Here is a 14,689-nt window from a genome sequence, read left to right on the forward strand (position 1 = left end):
CTGCTTTCTCTCTAGACTTTCTTCTCCAGTTGCTTGTAATTTCTGCCCTGACAATCTCCTTTACACTGTTTTTATTATACAACTAGTTATTTGAGCAGTTCAGTATTGCATAAACAATGTAAAAAATGAGAAAGTGCAAAATTTCTACCTGAAATAGGTTTGGTAAGGGACTTTTACATTGTGATTTTTTTAATGTAATAGCTTCGTGCTCTCTATTGTTATAACTTCCCCTATGCAAAACTTTCTCATCATGGTATTTTAGTACTGAAGCTTGAGGGTAAACATAAGTTGTTAAATGGTAGAATTGGTATCTATATGCATTGTTAGTAAATTAAGATTCTGCTCCTTTCTTGTTGGCTGTAGAAGGGTTGTGATTGCTTGCTTCATGCATGGTAGGGTTTTCATTGGAGGTATTCCCACAGGATACAAGGGGCAGTTTCAAGAAGCTGGTCAGAATATCTACTGCTGCGTAACTCTTCCTTTCCAACTTTACTTTTCTCACACTCCCATCCCCATCACTGAACAGTGCATTTGAAATATATATTTTATGCTCAGAAGAGGAGAGAAAATACAAAAATTACCATGCAGCATATCAACAGTTTCTCATTCTCATTAGTCACGTAAACCATAGTTTCAATTCTCAAGTGACAGTGAGCACTTTCAACTACTACTAAATCAAATCAGGCTTGTGAATACTTATCTCTGAGTTGTTTTAAATCCTCTGGTTTTGAATTCATGTCTCTAAAACGGATGTTTCAACCTACTTAATGAAATTGTGAGAACGAGTTGAGAATGAGTTGACAAGTGTAATATGAAACTGCCTAACTCATGCAGTTTATTAGAGTGTACACACATTGGATGATCCCCTGGCATTTCTTGGCTTATTTGGAGAACCATTCTCTAAAAATTTATTTCAAGAAGTAGCCGCATGCTCTTCAGGTAAGACTGTTCTGGAATTGTAAGGTGATTGTTCTTCACAGCTGTCTCTTCAGGTTGGATAGGAGTCACTTATGAACTGGGAAAATGAATAAATAAAAATTGAAAAAATAGTTTGAAGAGCTTGTTCAAAATGTCCAAGGCAGGTTTTGCACAGATAGACCTGCACTGATAGATGACTTGAATGAACAAGGTCAACAGCCTGGGCTCACCTGTAGCATAAATTTGAGGACCTCTATCTGTATTACTTTTATTTATTTCACTTGAAAAGTAGCTAATACCCAGTCTCAGGTCAATAAAATACTTCTGATTCAAACACTTCTCATTCATTTCCTTTCTTGCTTACAGGTTAACACTGAGTGGCTCTACAGTGCAGTTGCAAAAGCTGTATACATTAACCTGCTTTAAGTTCTCTATTGCTTGGGTTAGATTGCTACCTAGTACTTAGCCTTGCTACGACAAAACTAGTTCTCATGCTTCCACTCTATGTAGATCTGTCTTTGACAAAAGAAAAAGGTCTGAAACAGTTGTCTCTTGGCAAGCTCTAGATAAATCCTCTACCTAGTGACCTGCAGTGCTACTTTCATTCTCAGATTCACTTTTCATCTTCAAGAAGTCTTGGCTTTACTGAATATTCATACTTTCAGATATGTATTTGTCTGTGTTAAACGATAAATGTCAAAGTCCACTTTTTTGTGGTTCAGTACCCACAGCATTAGCTTTAGAGAGATGAGTTGCACATGTGGAATTTAAAGTTAGAACTGAGACTGTTGCAATGGCCTGCGGGCAAGGGTTGTGTGAAAGGAATGTGTGTCTGACATACACACTTATTACAGTTCCACTGTTAGGTACAGTAAATACTTGAGCCTGAAGACTTTACACAACTGTTCTTAAATGTGTTCCTCAAGTTGTTTTTTTTTTTTATAATAGACCATCAAAATTCTTCACTCATAGATTCCTTTAAAATTGAACCCTGATATCCTTTAATTTGTGTTTCCTTCAGATCATTTGTAAATAGGTGAAATTTTAAGCTATCATCTCTAAGCCTGCAGCTATTTAACTTTTTATTTTCTTATTTGCAGAACTGTTCTGCTTTATCCCTTGTGTGCCTGTACAGAGTATCAACTTAAGTATCTGAGTGCAGTTGCTTGGAATTGTTCTCAAGTGCCTGATTGCTTATCAGCAGAAGTTCTCCAAAACTTCATTCTGTCAGCCAAGATTTGAAACTTAAGAATTCAGTGTAATTTAAGTGTCTCTTGGAAGTGCGTAGCTTTGAGTTTATTATGATGGCTAAATTTTCAACCAGATAAAAATGCTGTATCAGATAATAAAACACAAGACCAAATTTAACCCCAAGCAGGCACCAGTTGTTTGAGCTAGTGCTCATATCTGCCATCTTTTAATCCTTTAAATAAGATCATCATCCTATAGAGATTCTCTAATTAAATCTATATATTTTAAGTAGTAATTTATTTTATAAATTAATATTAATCACTGCAGACCTTCTATGATTTAATGGAAGTAAATATAAACTAGGTAAGCCTAGTAATATTCCTAGTAATTAAGCTTAGAAGTCCCTGTTTTCTTTTCTTGAACTTTCCCAAACATTGACCAACTTTTTGCCAACACAGTCTTCAAGAATAAAGCTAAGGGAAAGTTTTGAATAATAAAACAATCTTTAAAAATTACTTAGAGATGATGTAATTCATGTTGTTTCTCAAAATATTCTGGAGTGGGGAAATCCTTTCTGTCAGGAGCATGCATTTTTGATATAGTAATGAAAACCAACCTGAATTTACTGAAATTGCAAGCCTTTGGAAACAGTCTTACTTTAAATATGCTCATCGGAGATGTCTTAAAACACTGCTATCTTCCATGAAGGGCTTCCCTGCTAGGGAGTTTTCCAGGTTGGGCTAAAGAAGACTTCTGCAATTGCGAATGTACGCAGTTCTCTAGTTCTCCCATGAGTCTAAGCAATCTGGAGGTGGAAGCCGATGAGTCTGAATGCAGAAGTTGAACAAGTTCCCATGGAACTTGGCACCAGAGGCTAAAGAAGATAAAGAAAGACTAGACATTACAGTAAAGAATGGAATAGATCAGCTGGCTGAGAAGAAAGGGAGTGACTGGCCAGAAAAGTGTAATGTCATGTAGGACAAAAATGGATGGAATTTGAATTCCTTTGGTCTCAGAGAATGGAAGCAAAAACTGGTATGAGGTGATAGAGGGATCTCATTGAGATCTGATAATACTACATAAGCAGAGAAGAGAGACAAATTGAGTGTAGAACTGGGGAGAATTTTGACATAGCCAGACCTAAAGACAAAGTGCAGACCAGGACTGGAGAGGGAGGAATTCAGTTATTGAGCCAGAAAGGAAGGAAATGGGAACAGGTAGGCAAAAAAACCCCACCCAAACTATTGTTTTGTATTGCATGTATGAACACAGATGTAACAGGAGTATGAGAGGCATTGAACAGCCTTGCTGGTTAAGGAGGTTTGTTCTAAGAAGAGTGTTCAAGGAATGGAGATAGAGGCCAGGAGTCACGATTGGTGTGAATGAGATTGGAGACCTAGGTGTAGGCTGGAATTAGCTGGACAAAGAAATTGCATTTTCAAGGAGTGGGAAGAATAGTTTGTGACCACTGTGAAGAGCTTCGGATAAGGAATGTCCTGGTAAAGTGCTTTGTTTGTATTTACTACTGCTGTATTCAGGAACAGGTGATTTGTAGATCTGCATCGTATTCCTGTCTGAACCAGAGCATAACAATTGCTGATGGACAAAATCACTTAATCAAGCTTTCCTATTGCTTTGCTGTATGTTTTCTGCCATGCAGTATTTTAATGCATGCCATAGCCTTAATGATCATACGAGGTTTCAAAGTCATATTGATGTTGTAAGCGGAACACATGAATTTCCAAGTTGTTTAAGCTATAGCTCTCCGATAATTGCAGAAACTCTGTATTAAGATCTGTTTCAGCCTATTTCAATTGAAAGAGAAGCTATTCTCTGTAGTGCACAGCCTATTTTGCTTGCCCACATTTTTATTATTCATGATGATGATAGTGTCTAATCAAAAATTATTTGGCTTTTTTGCCTGGTACTTACTTGATAGGGAATATTTTTAATCTAGGTGTGAGTACTTATTTTGTTAACATTGCTTTCACAAAATATCCATATTCTATACTGTCAAGTAATGGAAACTGTAGTAATCAGTGGGATTCTAATGAGAAAAATAAGTTCTTCTAATTAGCTCATAAACCTACTCTTATGACTGGAAGTACAAAAAATTACCGCTGGAAGGTAGTGTTATCTTAGTTTGCTGAAGAAATTGAAGAGGCTTTTTATGCTGTACATTAGATTGCCCATATATCCCAGGAGTAAGGTTCTCCACAGGTAGCAAGCAATGCAAATTATGCTTGGTGTAGCAAAAGAAAACATTGTACGTCTTGTCCTTTACTATTTGAAGTAAATAGCTTGGATCTTGCCTCATTTACACAGAGGTAATTTGAAGGATATCTTAAAATCAACATAACGAAAATGAAATTGAGATTCTCCATGAGGATTTCTGCGGTTTGAAGTGCCAACAAGGTGGTTAAATTGTTACTCAGTTGTATAGTATACAGTGTTTCTAATGGAGCAACAATATCAGAAATAACACCTAGATATCCCCATTCCATCTCCTCTGCTTTAATTGTCACCCTCTTGCCTTATATGCTAAGGAAAAAGGTTGTAGATACATGTTCATGCTAAAGGCTGTACATATAATGAATATTGCTGATAATGAGTACTTGATACTTGTATTACAACAGGCCAGGACTACTTAGGTAATGTCAGGACTATATTAGCAGCCTTGAAACATATAAGCAAACCGTTTCAGAAGTGACTAGTGATTTTAAATAGAATCAAAGCGAAAAGCATCCCCCTTGCAGATACCTCAAAACTGCCAAGTCACTGTGCTTGAAAGTCAGCTCTCTTGAATTTGCTCACCAGACATGAAAACTGGACATTTCCAGTGATTTCTAGAATGGTTTGGATAGTGTCATGGAAAATTAAGGTGCCCTGGATAAGGTAATAATATTTCTACTTGTGGGGGAGGATTGTCATGGACGTCTAACCCCCAGTTGCAGATATTCACATATGCTTTCAATTACCAAAAGTGTATTGAAATTGCATTCTGTAGCTTATCCTGCATTAATAGCATAATGAACTATAAAACATTATGTGTTGGTTTTTTATTATTTAATCTAGTTTTATTGCAAAATCCTTGAGCAAACTCTCTGAGATGTCTCTAACTCCGAGAAAGCTCAAGGAACAGGTTTTGACTCCCTGAGAGTGTGCATTATGTTAAAGGTGCTGGTGAGAGGAAGATGACTCTGTTAACATGGGAGACTGAATTTATAGGAACATTTTCCTTAGTGAGAAAAAGGAACCTGCTGTCAGTAATACTGATCAAGCTGATACTCACTAGGCAACAAGTTCCATGCAAAATTTGTATGGAAAATGCTGCATGTCAGAAATGTGATGTTAATATGGAAATTATTTATTATCAGCTAAAGGGAATTTTAATGGCAGCAAGCAACTGGCAATTTAAGGTATATTTCAGCTTTTGGAGTGAGGTCTTGAGAGTATATAGCTGCTAGGTGTGATCTATGTGTATTTGCCTAACATTGCACTTCAAGCTTCTGGAGGGATACTGATCTGTCATATTCTTCATTGACAGAATGAACTTAGTCAGGATTAAGCTGATTCAAACACCATTTACAAGAATTAACTGCTGGAATGATTTTATAGTCAATTTCTTTTACTAATCTGGGGCCTTTTGAGTGTTTTCATTCTGCTTTAGTTCTATTCATCCTCTTCTCTATAGCAGTACACCTTTCAAAATAGAGGCCAGAAGCTTGCCCAAAGCCCTCATTTCCCAGTGCTCAATCTCCAGCCATTTTGCTTCTGAAAATAATGTGTCTGGTATGCTGCCAAATTGATCTTACTAAACAATTTCCTCTTACATTGAGATCTATGCCCTATTGTAATAGGAGCATATCTTTCTAATCTGGACTAAAATAGTGAAAATGGCAAGAAGTATTCTTTATTGGCTTTTTGCCTACTGGCAAAGGACTATGAGTCTTGCACAGAATCCGCTCACTGAATCCTCTGGATGCTTCTGTAGTATTAGATCTGAAACAGTAAAATATTTGTGGTCTCTGGGCACTACTGGAAGGATACAGCATCAGGATACAACCCTTCATTTCCATGCTGTGTCCTCAGAGAGAATGTTTCTACCAAGTGTGAGCAGGTGGCAGTTTTCCTAAGACCAAGCGACTTGCTGTTGTAAGACATTTTTGGTCATCTGCATCATAACGGGAACATTGCTTTGCCCTGTCTGCTGTCACCAGGTGTTCACAGTTCTGCTGCTTAGGCATTTGTAGTACTTTCACTGTGTTTAGTACATCATGAGACTCTGAACTGTACTTCAAAAGTGGTATCGAGGATTGATGATCTTCATTCAGGGGCACCTTTTTCTCTCTTTCAATGTAAAGATTAAATTTTTTATTTTTTTATTTAACTATGCATTGCCTTTTCATTAAGAATTTAAGACTCCGTGTAGTTCTCTTACTGCCATTGGTAAGGTGGCTACACTGCTGCTAATAGTTACAAACTTTGTTTTTGTGTGTGTTGGACCTTGTCCAATAATCTTGATCATGCCTCTGGTATTTTACATTTGTACTACTGTTTTGGATTCTGCTACCAAAAGGTCATTTCATTGCCCTTCCTTTTTACTCCATGCTATTAACAGCATAGAAACATGTTTAAAGCTATGTTTAGACCTTGTAAATAGCGTGATTATTACCTTTTATAGACCTGTGCAAACTGTTTTTATACTTGCTGGAACGTTCAAGTGTTTATTTTTGGCACTTGTACAGGATGTTGTAGGGGTTTTTCCCCACTATTTAGAAGTGGTTGCAATCATGAGGTCTTTGTTATCAATGGGTTGATAATCCGAATTGTTAAATGTTTCTTGTTATTTCTAGCTAGTCCGAGGCTGCAGCAAAACCTGCAGCCACACTAGAATGCATCTGCATTTGATGTGTTGTGAATTACAGGATGTTTTCATGAAGTGCCTCTTTGCCTGCTAATGCTCTGTCTCTTCTGCTCTCCAAAAACAAAAAATGTGTTTCCAAGTTTTTGAAATGTAAATATTTCTATAAATTGTACCCTATTCCTACATTTTTGATTCACTTTTCATTTTATACAAGCTGGTATTCTCTTCATTATGTCTTGTACTCTTAATAGGTGAGCACTAACTATATTCTAGTCCACTGGTTTACAGTCTTAAATATTTTATCATGTATAATGTTGTTTCATGTGAAAAGTGCCTCATAATCATTAAATATATGAATTATGAGTTGTTTGACCTGTATTCCAACACTATGTGAAATCCTAAGTCCCCGATTAAAAAAAGTTTCTGTGAGTGATAGTAAAGTATGTGTATCTATTATTCTTAATACAGTTTCTAAGAATAATCCCATTCTACTAGTTGCATGGAGAAACACGTGTAGTTGTGTCGACTGGGATTTTCTTCCTTGTTTGGCATTTATATACTTACAATTTAAAGCAAAATAATTCCGCAGCTATACTTTCAAAGTCAGGTCCTAAGAAAATGCTGGCGCTGATGTCTCTGCCTCTCCTTCTCTGGGTTCTCACCTTTAAAGGGGTGTTAAGTCATCTACCATTCAGAAGGAATGCTTTATTTGGAAAATATCAAGTACAGTAAGTTGCAGGGACAGTATTAGCAAAAAAGTCTCATGTTGAATTCTTCTGCATTGCAGGAGTACAAACGCAAGCTAGCCAGAGTGTCCCAGGTACGGAAAGAACTCAGGTCACGCATCCAGAACCTGCCTGATCTCTCTCGACTTCCCAATGTCACAGGCAGCCACGTACACCTACCGTTTGCAGGAGACATCTACAGCGATGATTGATTACAAGAACATCCTTCCATAACCTCTAATTTTCTGTGAAATGAGGGGTAGGTCTGACTGATTGGTACTCTTGTAGTAGTATTTTTGTATATTGTTGGAGAGTGTCAGTAAAAATACTCTAATAATTTATAAAAAAATGGTTTAAAAAGTTGATTTGTTTACTATTTTATTGGCGAGTGAACATAAGGGTACATTTATAAAAGTGGCATCTGTGTCTATTACACTGAAGAATGGATAATTATCTTATCTTTTGTAAAGATTTTAGTTGGGTGCCCTGTAAAAAATCCTGTTAAGATTTTTCTTATGTACTCTGTATTTAATGTAGGTCAACATATAATCAACACATACTTCTAACTCAAGACATTTCAGTTGCTAGTGAGGGAGTTAAATGTGGAAATCACAAGGTTATGTTTGCAAGAAGGTTGATGCAATTTAGTTGAAAGTTAAAAGTGATCTTATTGTCCATTACATATAAATTACCCACTCTCAAAACAAGTCAGGTGGGGTTTTTTGAAGTAAAAGTTTGTAACCAATTTTGTATTGGAAAATATACATTGTGTTACACTGAGCAGATCTTTAAATTACTCAAAATACTGCAAGATTTTAGAATCATTTAAAGCTCTGCATAAGAAACTGTACAACTGACCAGTTCAGTTATGTTTAGAAATTGTAACTATCTTTTTACAGCTGCTTAGTTTCTAAATTGAGAGACCATTCATTTGTACTCTAATCCCTTTCTGCAACATCCATTTCCATCTAAAAAGGTTAATCCCAGGAACATGAAGTCATTTTACAGCTTTAATTAAATTGAAAGGTCATTCTCCAAACTGTCCCGATTGTTAAATGCCCGTTATTAACATTTGACAGTGCTGTGTACTACATGCAGCAACACAATGATACAGCCATGCTATGCATCATCTTTCACTGAGAAACCCTGGAGGCCTGTGTGGGCTTCCAGGCACCACCTTGATCAGCTCTAGCAAACATTTCTAGATCTTGACTGTCTTCCGCACAGAACAGGAGAGACAGTTCAGGCCTGTGTATAAGTCAGACAGTGGAAAATTATTGCCCAATGCCTGTTTTTAGAAGTTCTTTGCATGGCTGGTATTTATACAAACCCCAAATGTGGCATTTATCTACAGGTAGCTGAATTTGTGTTATACTTGTTATACTGTGCACCACCTTTTAATTCACTTAAAGATACAGACAGGAATCTAGCAGATTGCCAGCAACTTTAGGTTTTTCAGTCAATTGGAATTAGGCCTGTAATTGTTGAGGAGTAGTTGCTAAAAAAGCCCACCTGCACCGCTGGCATATAGATTATACTGTCTGAGTATTTAATGATTGCAGTTTGTTCATGGGTTTGCACTTGGCAGGTGTTATTTTGCATCAGTTAAATTCACAGTTTACAAGTTTTAATACTCCTCCTCACATGAAAGCAGGGTTTTTTTAGAAAAATCCGTTCTTCAAAACTCACAACAATTCAAAATAATCCCGGAGCAATATTGTTGAAGATAGTGATCTGTCACTTGCTATTGACTTCTGCAGGGCTATTCGCTAGAATGGAGAATAATCTTTCTCTTTAAAATAGATATACTTGGACATAAGCACCTCAGTCCAGTTATCTTTTCTCATGGAAGCTGCCGTGAAATAGACCTCGGTTAAGTAAGACAAAATCACCAAAAGATAAAAACAGGAGCTGTTAGTTTAGCATTCCATAGCATGCAATGTAAAATACTGATTTCATCAAAAATTCTTACTGACAGGTAGGAATGCTGAAAATAGTTCATCAGAGCTCACTAGCTGTCCAAAGAATGTTAAGTTTTGAGTGCCAATTTTCCACTGCATAGGAAAAAAAGAGCCAACACTGTATAGAAATGTTGCTTCAGTTTAAGTCTAATGTGCAAAATGAAATAACACATGCTGGCATCTTTCCGGCAGAGATTCTTGTTAAAAAAATGAATGTTCCGGTACAATTTTAATTTTTAAATATTCCTGTTCTATTACATTAAACTCCGCTCATAAATTCCAAAATACATGTACTCACATTACAGTTGCAGTTAAACCTCAGTCTCGCTAAAGAATAGAGCCAAATCTGTGATCAATATTAAAACAGCATAATCTATTAAGAATTATAAAACAAGCAATAAGTCAAGAAGGATAAATAGTGAGTTCACAGTTGAATGCCATCCATAGAAAACTTACTTAATTTGTAGCCAGTGGTGGTTATAAATGCAGTGGCGTGGCTTGGTTAGAGTGTATACTTGGATACTCAAAACCATAGGGATTTGAGCTGAAACAGTCTTTTGGTACCATAATTAAAAATAATTATAAGTTGAATGCTGAATTTCCTTGATCTCTCAAGAGTATTAAAAAAGACACGACACTTACTTCACTAGACTTTTTTTCCTGTTCATAACTCTTAGTGATAATGTTGCTTATCTACAAATAATGTAGAACTGTTCAAAGAATGAGGAAAAATCTCAACTTCCTGATGTATATACAAGTTTTAATTTCGACAGAGCGCTATTTTCTGGATATAGTTTTCTTTATTGTACTGTGAAAGCGTTTACTTCAAGGAGTATTTCATAGCTGGGATTTTGGAAATGACCCCTCACCATTTGTTTGGAAAAGAGGACTTGTGGAAGATAAAGGTCACTCTTACAGCAGGTGTCATATATTAGTGGCTAAATGGTACGTTGTTTTTTATTTATATGGGAAAGGCATCAGGTATCAACTAGTTAGAAGATTTATATTGTAACTGTAATAGTATAGCAAGAGATAACATGGTACGATACAAATGCAGCCCTGTAGTGTCAAAAAAATACCTCCAAATTCTCAGGTTCTAAAGCTTAACGTTCGTACTTCTGATGTCTCAGGAAGAAAAGAGGCTTGGGGGGGGGTGGGGGGGGGGGGGAGGAAGGAGGGGTGCCTAGGAGCTGAAAAGGGGAACATGCTTGGGTGGAAATGAAAAGCAAAACAAATGTCAACTTTTGTCAAAACAGAAGCAACAGTGTGAAACTGGGCAGCACAATAGTACTGCTCTGGGGCGTTACCACCCTGGGAAAGAGAATGCGAGGGTGTTCCCTGCCTGTCTCTTCTTACTTGGTCTGACAAACCAGAATGCCCACTTTACAAAAGGCACAATTGTAAAATATCTGAACATTTTTCATCTAATAATAAAAGCATAATAATGAGATTATTTGCTTCACTGTATTGCACTTTTATTGAGCATTCTCTGAAAAAAAAAAAAAAAAAACAGAGATTCCTGCAGCTCTTTTCTATACAAGAATGCTTACATTGGAGGTCCCTGGGAGTGCTTGTATATTCTAGTGTCTGCAGGCTTAAACTGTGTTTTTGCAGAATGTTTTGAAAGATATCAGGAACATTACCCCACTCCTGTGGTTTTAGAAATAAATGTGAAATCCTTAGTTACAAAAATTACTTTGCTTAGAAATGGCGTTTCATTTGAAAATTAAACTCCAGCCTGCAGTAACATTAGCTTGTCTATTTCACTCTGTTAATGTTTGTATTAATATTTCAAAACACCTCCATAAAGCCATAGCAGCACAGCCCAAGCTACATGCCTATTGTATTTTATCCGAGTAGTCTTCTGAATGTCAAGTAGAGAAGTTTCATTGTGATAAAATTACATTCCTGTTTACCTGGAGTTTAAAAACACAGTGCATTAGGACTTCCGCAGACTAAGACTGCTCTCGCGAGTCAGTGGTAACTCAGTCTGATACTTCACGTGGTGACTCAGAATACAGACATAGGATGCAGATGACCATGGAAGACATGGAAATCATCCATAGGCTCAACTGGCCCTCTGCAGAAGGGTTGGATTTCAACCTTTTGAAATGTAAGCGAACAGACTCATGGGTGTGGGGTTTTTTTCAGTGGAAAACATAGTGAACTAGAAAACCAGCATGTCTAAAATTGACTGACATTTCTAAATATTTAGGCCAGTTCTGCTCATTACTCATGCATATAATCACAGTAGCTATTCCTGCAAGTAGAGGAAGCAGACTCAAATGTAGTGTCTGAAGTGGAATTTTTTTTTAATGAATGACCAATTTTGTCTCGGCTTCTACTTCAGTGTGTCATTTATCTTGATTAAGTAGTAAATCTCTTCCATCTTGTTATTTAGAAATCTAATTCTGATTTCATCTTTACAGTATTTAAAGTATCCTACTGAGCATGATGTTTTTGTGGGAATTTGCAAAAGTTCAATAGCACTCGTTACTTGTTTGCAACAGAAATAGACTCATTTGTTAAAAGCTAACAAGAAAAGTTTGAAATGTAAAGATGTTTCATTATTGTGCTTTTCTGACAGAATGTGTAATACTTGTGTAATTTATGTCCTCAGATAACACCTGTATGTACGCTCTTTCGTATTTAATAGAATAAAACGTTGTTGTAAAAACATCTTTCAAATCACTGTTTATTGTAAACAAATCAAAGTCTGGGTGAAATTCTGGCCTCATCGAGATCAGTGAGACCGTTTCCTTTCCCTAGAGTTGTCTTTCCAGCTCTTCAACCACAAACCAGTAATGCTGCATGGCAGAGGTTTGGTGGGGAGCCTCAGCCATAGCCACTGGCAGCCAACAATTAACCTTCACTGTTTCAGTGAGTACAGGGATGTGATGCATTTTGAAGGGGAGAACACATCACATGGGTATATGTAGGGTGTATATGCGTATATATGTGTACATACATGCATCTGGTGTGTGTGCATATATATACCTATATACATCATATATAGATATGTATATACATACCTATATATGTGTGTATCTCTATACATGTTTTTCAATACACTGATTCTGTGAAAGTCTAGTAACAAAGACTGCATTAGAGGCTTAGGAATAACACAAAAGCACTTCAGACAGAAAATACCAACCCTACTTCTGCCCAGTATTTTAAAGCACACTTGTAAACAAGGAATGGCACATACTGAATGAATTTCCCCCCACCTCTCCCCCCCCACCACCCTTTTTCACAGTGAAGTCTGCTAGCTTGCAATAGTCTGATATCAAGATCCCTTGTAACAACACATCTAGACATGTCTGACAACTCTGGTAATTTCAAAGAAAAAGATGTTGTTTGGAGCATGACAAGACTCTGTCTATGTTAACAAATAGCGCTTTATAATGGTAATACACCTGGAGTGCAGAATACCTGAAGCTCAGTGCCTGCCATCCACAATACACTTTTTTTGGAGCTGTGTACCTCAGAGGAGCTCTCCTGTGGTCCTATGGATAGGTGGTGCCTATCAGCATCCGCAGCACACTGGTTGTGTCCCAGATCATGTCTTTTATCCATTAGCTGTAGTTTTAACCAAAAGAAGTCTCACTCACATGCTCTGAGACCAGTTGGTATTGCATAAAAAGCACAGTAAAAATGGACAACTGAGAGATCTGCTTAAAAAGCATACTCTTCATTTGATCTAATACATTAATGTTGGGGCACCTTAAAACATAGCAGATGCTCATGCTGGTTTCATGTAAGGCTCACAGGAAGCACAGCAGTAATGTGTGCACTTCTAACAGAAAAACTTATTGCAAAACTTGTTTTTCAAATGCTTCTGTATAATGCGTATTTTCCATCAACAAGATGATTGAAGTGTTTTTCCAGAAGACTGCATCATAAACACAGCAGCAACAGCAGAATTAATGCCAAGTTCTACATTGGAAAAGGCGTAACCCCAAGGTCCGTATGTTGATCAAATGACAGTTATTTCGATCCTACACGTACGTAAGAAACGATGACAGTGAAGCTTTCAAAGTTATTGTGCAAGTGTACAGGAGATACAAAAAGGTTACATGCCAATCTTTGAGACTCTTTAAGTAGAATTTGCAGCAAACTCTTCTCCACTGCCCTGGATTGCTTTCAAGTCTGACAAGTCTTAATTTGCTGGCCCTATTTTGTAAGCAGTGTTCATTGAGTCTGAATACACTTAAAGGGACTTTCATTAGAATACAAAAAATTTTTTTATTGATTCTCTTTTCAGAAGGGAAATCGGAACCACCATTTGCAGAACTGTCACTGCAGACTATAGGCTATAAACTCAGTCCTGAATGGCGAATTTCTGCTCTCCTTTCTCCCCTTTGTGCTGAACTGAAAGTGTAAAATCTGGCAGTGGAGACTAGTTTAACCCTGACAATCATCTATTCACATCAAAATACTTGGGTACAATGAGATCACTACTGTCCACAGCAAACTCGCTTGTCCAGATTGAAGCCCAAGAAGGAAGCAACTCTTTATATTTATGAAAGGTTCTCTCCTCAAGTCATTTCTGAACAAGACAGAAAGGACCCATTTTGGTAGCAGCACCAGAGTAACTGGAAAGGAAGCATCCCCTCTGTTTTTTGACTGTGCCACTCTCATATCAGTTTCACATGAAGGTGCTGATAGCAGCCTACCCCGGAGCAGTCAGTCAGCACTGACAGCATCCCTCATTAGGGTGTTGTTTTGCAAGTCCTGCATTACCGTGGTCTGCAGTCCAAATCACAGGGAAAATCCTCAAGATAATGGAGAAACTTAATCTGGTGATACACTGGTTTAGTGATCTCTGTATAAGTGCTGTTTTAAAGTGTAAATTATTTTGGAACCTTTGTAAAGGCTGTGTTACAGGCTGTGCTTAAATTACCCCAGGTATCTAAAGACAGCAACACTACAGGACACTACATTGGACCCTTGACAATATTATACCTGCAGAAAGTGCCAGTGAAAGTGTTGTTTTACTCAAACATCCAAAGCACGGATGAGATCTT

The 14,689-nt window shown here is 37.2% G+C and overlaps 1 protein-coding gene across 1 annotated transcript in view; it reads left to right on the forward strand.

Moving 5' to 3' along the window:
- The window catches only part of RPRD1A (regulation of nuclear pre-mRNA domain containing 1A), a 41,778-nt gene extending 30,974 nt beyond the window's left edge, over positions 1-10,804 (forward strand). The window contains exon 7 of the mRNA XM_065667738.1: positions 7,764-10,804. Coding sequence (XP_065523810.1) covers positions 7,764-7,913 — 150 coding nt within the window. The 3' untranslated portion in view covers positions 7,914-10,804. The remainder of the gene's footprint in view (positions 1-7,763) is intronic.
- The last annotated feature ends 3,885 nt before the right edge of the window (positions 10,805-14,689 follow it).

Source organism: Lathamus discolor, chromosome 2 (genome assembly GCF_037157495.1).
Source record: "Lathamus discolor isolate bLatDis1 chromosome 2, bLatDis1.hap1, whole genome shotgun sequence".
Taxonomy (NCBI): Eukaryota; Metazoa; Chordata; class Aves; order Psittaciformes; family Psittacidae; genus Lathamus; species Lathamus discolor.